General features: G+C 32.7%; 1 protein-coding gene across 32 annotated transcripts in view; it reads right to left on the bottom strand.

Annotated features, from left to right (window-relative positions):
- Positions 1-7643, bottom strand: part of RIMS1 (regulating synaptic membrane exocytosis 1) — a 400323-nt gene that overhangs the window by 64585 nt on the left and 328095 nt on the right. For 23 of the 32 annotated variants that reach the window (XM_015569421.1, XM_015569410.1, XM_015569411.1 and 20 more), the window contains one exon: positions 4245-4411. The exons of the other annotated variants lie outside the window; for them this stretch is intronic. In XM_015569421.1, the coding sequence (XP_015424907.1) occupies positions 4245-4411 (167 nt within the window). The remainder of the gene's footprint in view (positions 1-4244; positions 4412-7643) is intronic. 32 annotated transcript variants of the gene reach the window in all.

Below are 7643 nucleotides of genomic sequence, written 5' to 3'. Positions count from 1 at the left end.
CATTTTATTGATTTCAGAGAGGAAGGGAGAGGGAGAGAGATAGAAACATCAATGATGAGAGAAAATCATTGATTGGCTGTCTCCTGCAGGCCCCCCACTGGGGATCGAGCCTGCAACCCAGGCATGTGCCTTTGACTGGAATTGAACCTGGGACCCTTTGGTCCCCAGGCCAACGCTCTATCCACTGAGCAAAACTGACCAGGGTGAAAATTGTATTTTGACAAGCTTCTAAAATTGTGTCCCATCTGAGAGAAATTATAGGTTTAAGCTTACAACTTGCTTTTAAAACTTGATTTCGTATAAAACATCTGAAATAAGTTTGCCTAGAAAGAAATCAGTGTATGATAAAGATTAAAAAAATGTTTTCAGAGATACACCATGAAAATTCAGCTACTTCTTGGATGAACATCATCTTTAGATATAAAAGTAAACATAGAGAATTCAGAAACTCAACATATTCTTCCTGGATTCTATTATATGTATATTTTTATTATAAATTATGGCATATCTTCTTATATACTGTGCATATTTTGTAGTTTGATGGGAAAATATCCTTTGAGGAATATTTTAGCCAAAACTAAATTAAAATTGTAAGGCATATTTAACAGAAAACTCAAAAAGAACCTCAAATTTTTATTGGTACTTATTACTTTGAAGTATCATGTTGATTTTATATTGTAAGAATCATCCTAGCAATTAAGTTTTAAATAGTTTTTAGCCCATGACTATTTTTTAGAATAACTTAATTCATTATATCTACAAAAGGTTATTTACCTTAATATAAACATTATGGTGTATTTTTTCTACTATAGTTTCCTTGTATATATAAACTTTGAAAACACGACATACGCTTCAGACTATTCGGATTGAACTACTTAGAATACATGTAGAGGATGGGATGTCCTTTTTCAACTCACACAGAACCTATGGTGTAGTTAGTGGTATCCCTCAGTGGACAAGATATTTGTTGCATAATCATCTCAAACACAAAAGATTTAGGATATGACCCAAGAATCCCTAATATTCTTTAAAAATGATATTTTAGAGATTGGTCATCCAAATATATTTATATTTTTCAATCTATATACATCTTATAAGTGCTTAATTTTATTTGTACCCAAACTGGCCTTTTGAAGCTAACTTCATAGTCTCATATGTTTTAGGAAGAAGGATGATGATTATCTAAAACAAATTTTCTGAAATTGCCCTCAAGAATATTATATAAATGCCCTTATGAAAAAAGCATTCAAGAATGAAATAACTTTGGTATATACTAGAATAAACAAAGATAAACCTCAAAAAAATAATGTGCACTGTGATTCATTAATAGGAAAATGCAGTAAGCAGTGTTTGGAAAATATGATATATGTTATACAGGTCTATACATTACACAGAGGGTTGTGCACTACTCATTTCAGGCGTGCTTATCTCGACACTTTCTCAGTTCATAATATACGTGGATAGTGGAAATAAAAACCATATATGGTACTGTCAGTACCTACATATTATGGTTTTATTTAATACAAATGAAATCATGTCTTATGTAGTCCTTTATGAGAATACAGTGCCGTTGGTTGACTTTTAGGTTATTGAACATTGTCTTTGGTAAATTCTATAATGTACTCTAAATCTTCCTACTGATATCCAGAGTAAAATTCACCCAAGGCAATGTACAATAAAACATTTCTTGTGTCATAGGATGATTTGAGCAAAGACACGCAGGGAGCCAGAATATATAAATACATTTTAACCTCTTAACTAGATTATAATCTCCTTGAGTATGTGGCTTAGTTATGATACTTTAATGTAGTCTTGGCAAATAATGAAGTCCTTACATATTATAGGAACTCAAAGGTTTCCTACTACTTACTATGACATATAAATATATTCTATCATAATTGATCAGACTTGTTCATCTTTTAACCATGAATAGATATAAAAGTAAACATAGAGAATTCACTCAACTAAAGCGACAGAAAGAAATACTGAGGAGCAGTGATATATTGACAACCATCATTCCTCACACTGTTACCTATGAGAACAGGGCCTGCAACCCTCATTGCACTTCAGTGAGACACTTGGATGCATAATCATCCTGTGTGTGTGTGTGTGTACATGGGTGTGCCCATGAAGACATTTTAAGGAGAAGAATGTATGTGAAAAAATAACTCAATTCTGATTTCAGGATTAAGATGTACCTCTTCTCATATTTCATTCCTTCTTCTCTGTTCTTCCTAAGTATTCTAGGAAATCAAATATGGACAACATATGGAAAATCACCGACTAAAGTAACAAGAAAAGTATCTTATTAGATTAAGTGGAAACTTGTTTAGCCATTAGCTTTATTGCCTAACTTACATAAAAACAATTCTCAGCTCATATGTGTTCTAAATTACAGAGGACAAAAAAGAAAGCTGAAAACATTGAGATGCCCTCAGAAATGAATTTTTCATTAAAAAACTATTTGTATGATTTTTTAGGTCTACTCCTCTCTCCACCAACTTCTCTAAATAAGAAAAGTTATATGAATTAAGGAAGCAAAGAATCCTCTATCTTTTGCATCTTATCATGTTATAATTATAATTAGTGTTGATTTGTTAAATGGCATTTTCCCAGAAAGTAAAATTGGCTCCAATGCGATAACACTGTTTCTTCCAATCTCCTTTGTATAAAATCATAGTCAATGGTTGTTGAGCTGCCTAATGTTTCTCTCTTCTGTAATATTTTCTACCTCAAAAATCACATAGCCAAATTTTTCCCAAAGATAAAAATCTGAGGAATCCTTTTCTCTTGAAATTTAAAGAAAATAACAATGGACCCACAAATTATTCTTTCAATGGGTTAGCAATATGAATTCTATGAACTAATAATACTTTATAGCATAGGACTTAAGGTACTTGGCTCTATTGTGAACAAAAAAAATTACCTCAAGATGCATTGTTTTATAATTATTTTAGTAAATTGTTTTCAGTGATTAAAAGTGGAAAAGTCCTGTTTAAGACCTACTTATTGATATTCTTGCTAAACTGAATAGGTTTTGAAATATAATAACTTATAGCTATTTCAATAAAAAGGAATCTATTAAGAATAATTTTCACCCTTGATCCTAAGCAACTCAATATGGCTACATTCTTTAGCTCTTTTAATTTTTTTTAATTTTTATTTTAGAGACCTTATCCTGTTAGGACCATATACTTAAAACATCAGAGGTAAAGATCAACCATGTTCTATTAATATTTTTATCAGTTGAAATTGCACACGTAGATGAGCAGAGTATGATTTTGTTAATTAATAGTAGATAATTACTCTCAATTTCTTTCAAAAGATGAGCTCAGTGCAGGGAAATCCAGGAAGAAGGAATGTTTTAGGATCCATTCCACTGCACATCATGAAAATGTGTGGTACTATCAGACTTTCAGAATATTAGTAATGCAGTTACTTTTGTTTTGAACATTTATTTCTTGGGCTTTTCATGAAACCCAAAATTCCTTCAGGGAAACTTCTCTTTCTGTAAACTAGTTAAGAACAAATATAAAATATGGGTTGTCCATACATAGTGAGTCTGCTTTACTAAATGAATGTGGCACTTCGATTCCTGGGTTCTTTTCCCTTTCAGCAGGGTACTTGGCCTTGGAAGGACACAAGAGCCCTCTTGGTGATTTAAACAACATGTAAATTTCTTACAGCTCATAATGTAAAAAAGGGTGTGAATTTTGTTATCATATCCACTCAGTCCTACTCTGAAAGCCAACCAACCACACACTACAGCCCCTGGGGAAAATGCAGCTGGCTTTCTGTTTTGTTTTATTTTATTTTTTGTAAATAAATGTTTTGGAACATAGCCATGCTCATTTGTTTACATAGCATTCACACTCCAGTATAATGATGTTGCTGAGCAGATGTGACAGACAGTGTCCAGTGTAGTCTGATATACTTATTACCTGTCTCTTTATGGAAAAACTTTGACGCTGGCCTAAAGGATCTCTGTGGATTTAATCATACCAGAAGGAAATTCCTGCAAATGTGACTGAGCTATCTTTAAGACGATGACTATATATATCACCTATATCTTATAATATTCAATAGTTAAATGTTCAACCCACTTCAGTCTGTTACTTTAATGAAATGTCAGTGTTTCTGTTACTTGACCCAGACTGTATTTCAGCAAATATATTCAGCAAGCTGGTTGCATTTTTATACCGTGGGCAAAGACCCAGTTTATAGAAACAGTATTGCTGACTCACCTGATTCTACCCCTGGGGCGCTCAGACTGCTCTGACATAAAGCTTGTGCTGCTGAGGCGAGAGGCACTGCTGGTTCTGGAAATGGCGGACACATCACTGACATCACTATCTGATGATTTGGCAGAGACGTTCTCACAGCTTCTGTACTGATCTTTATGTATGCTATACTAAAGATTAAAAACAAGAAAGCGTGAGCTCCATCATCAGATCGGGGAAACAGACACATACAGGCGAGGATAATGACTCTTTAGCCAACACCAAACAAATGTGTATCTTTGTAAAAGTAGGCGTGGCATCTAAAACAATCCAAATATTAACATAATATATGATTTCCAATGGAAAACTCCTACATCCCTCGAGTGGTAAGGAATGTTTCTGGAGACTGAATTACAAATTAAACACAAAAATGAAATGCTTGGGTGGAAAACTCATTGAATTGTTTGTACATGCCTTAAACCTCAAAATTGTATTTTTTTTTCTAGGACATCAGTTTCTCTTTTCTCGCTTTAGTTTTCATGATTGCCTATTTTATTCACTTTCTACTCTTTCCATGGTATAGACTGCTTCCGTCTGTCTGTACTTCTTGTTTCTTTCCAAAACTATTCAATTTACCTAAATATCTCCCTTTTCCATGACAGTGCTCTCTTTCAAATGTCTTCAAAACGTGTATCTCTTCACAAAAATGACTGACATTACAACTTAGGGGCTGTTCCCATGAGGAGTAAAGCAATGGCAGCAAAAAGTAGGCTTTGCTTTTAAACTTTCTATTATAGCTTAATTAGACATTTTCTGATGTAAACTATCAACTCTGCAAAAAGTAAAAAATGGGATTCCTATTAAAGTTTCAACATGCACTCTAGCTTATATTTAAATGTTTAAATTTGTCTTTGGTATTCAATACCTAAGATTTTAGAATCATTAGGAAAAAGGTTAAAACCTGAAAAGCTATGAAAACAGTTCATCTACTCCTCTTTCTATGTCCCTGTCTCATTGTAACTGATCACACAGTGGATAATGTTACATACTATTTTAATGTTTTAATTATAAATATTGTATGTTTATATGATTATATATAATTTGACAATACCTAATATATAAGTGATTCTCTTATATTAGGTATTGGAAGATCAGATAATTTCTTATATAAAAGAGCACACAGGTAAAATAAAGACATGACTAAACATTGAGTATTTAAGTTTCTTATCATGCTACTGAAATTTAGATTTATGTGTTAAGGTGTGAAATGTTTGTTCAGCCTGTAGAAAAAAATCACCCATCCTCTGATTCTCCACATTAGATGATTTTTAATGAATCTAAAAATAATCCAAACACTAGATTTCTAAAAATTTGTTTGACAATTGTCTTGCCAAAGTATATAATATAAACCAATGCTAAAACCTGATCCTGAATATACAGAAAGAGGTATAATAGAATATTTTAAAAAAAACACAATCCTAGACGATGGGAATCATGTTTATTTAACATGATTTACCATCAGAGTAGTTCGGGCTTAAGACAATTAAATGTTAGTTTTAATTTTTCATTTCTCATGTGTGTGTAAGTAATGGACATGAAAACAATTCCAAATTTATAGACTATCCATAAATTATATTTCCAAAGAATTTTTCAGAACTGTGTGATTTTTTGAAAGCTGTATGCATGACCCAAAAGAAAATTAATAGGTATAGTATGTCCAGAACTGAGCTATTTATACAACTTCATGCATGTTCTGAAAGTAATATAATTTAAGATAATGTATGCAAAGTAATGTGATAAGGTTTATCACTAAATCCTGTGGTCATGATAGCATGATCCTGACCGACATAATTCATCTCAGTCAGAACTGGTTTTTATTTACAGAGCAGATCTGGTAAAACCTCATTATACTCACATAGTAGAACCTGGATTTAATACTATTACTGGAGTATAAATACAACTCATATTATTTGTTTCTGAAACTATTTTGCTAAGTAGATATAATATGCAATTATTATAACGCTTCTAACCATATTGAAATAATAGCTTGCCTGTGACAGATTTCAGGCAGAACTGGGCCCTAAAACCATAAAAATCCACCCACCAGCAGCAGATTTTCTGACATTGTGTTCACACCCCTAACAGAAGTTCCCCTTACCTGACAAATGTCAATATAAGTAGTATAGACTATGGCATAAGGATAGATGAGTGTACATGGCACCATTTATTCAGTTAAGGAAGTCTCCTTTTCTATAAGCCTTCTCTGCCTTAACCTTTTTGTATATAACCTTTGATATTCCAGCAAAGAGATAAAAGGAAGGGATTTTTAAAAGACTGTAGAACTTACTAAAATTTCCTATACTGGGGTAAGGAATGATCTATCATTCTGAAATGAGATCACAGTTTTCTTTACTTTTTTACTACTTTATTTATTTTCAAGTCTTGTTAAAAGTTTAAATTATAATTTTGCCTTTTAATCAAGCATAACTTGTTACATTTCCTAATTAAAAATTAAATATTTTAATGGAATTATATTATATTTTGAGAAACATAATATCCTCAGAAAGAATGTATGCAGATCACACAGCAGGCAAGTTAAGTCCTTGATGTAGGAGAGGCTCTAATTATAGGGCTGCTATTTTTATAAAGGAATAATAATAAATGTTCAGCAGCTACGTACAATGCTCATCACATCAATTTTAGTTGCTGTTCCTGGTTTACATAGGCACTATTTTTAAGTTGTGAGTTCCTAAATACAAATTCACCCCTCAAATATGAATTTCACTACATCATTGAGGCATACAACTCTGTATAACCAATGAAAAAAATAGCATGGGGATCATATTTCAGGGATACCAAAGTCATTTTGTGGTTTTTTTTGTTTTGTTTTGTTTTTTTGTTTTTCAAAAGCAAAGTTAGTGTTAATTCCTTACGCAGGATGGATGACAGGGTCAGTCAGCCTTTTAAAGGAGATGCCAGGTTTGTAACATCTAAGGAATAGTTTTCTGGTAATTCTTGACCCTGAAAATATTTAGTTCTACTGGTTGTTTAGTTATAAATATTTTGAGAATGATGAAGTAATTTCTAATTTGACTGAGTTTCAACTAAGGTGTATTGCTTCACCCAAAATGCCAAATAGTTTAGGATGCTAAAAAAAGAATAAAAGGATACAGTTCAAAATTAAATATTTATTAAATTTACAACAAAGCTAGCTCTTTTTTTATTATTGATATCAGAGAGAAAAGGAGAGGGAGAGAGCGAGGTAGAAACATCAATGATGAGAGAGAATCATTGATTGGCTGCCTCCTGCCCACCTCACACTGGGCATCGAGCCCGCAACCCGGGTATATGCCCTGACTAGGAATTGAACTGTGACCTCCTGGTTCATAGGTCGATGCACAACCACTGAGCACATTGGCAGGG

The sequence above is a fragment of the Myotis davidii genome, unplaced genomic scaffold (assembly GCF_000327345.1).
Source record: "Myotis davidii unplaced genomic scaffold, ASM32734v1 scaffold104, whole genome shotgun sequence".
NCBI lineage: Eukaryota > Metazoa > Chordata > Mammalia > Chiroptera > Vespertilionidae > Myotis > Myotis davidii.
The sequence above is the reverse complement of the archived record's forward strand: the minus strand, read 5'-3'. Positions and strand labels throughout refer to the sequence as shown.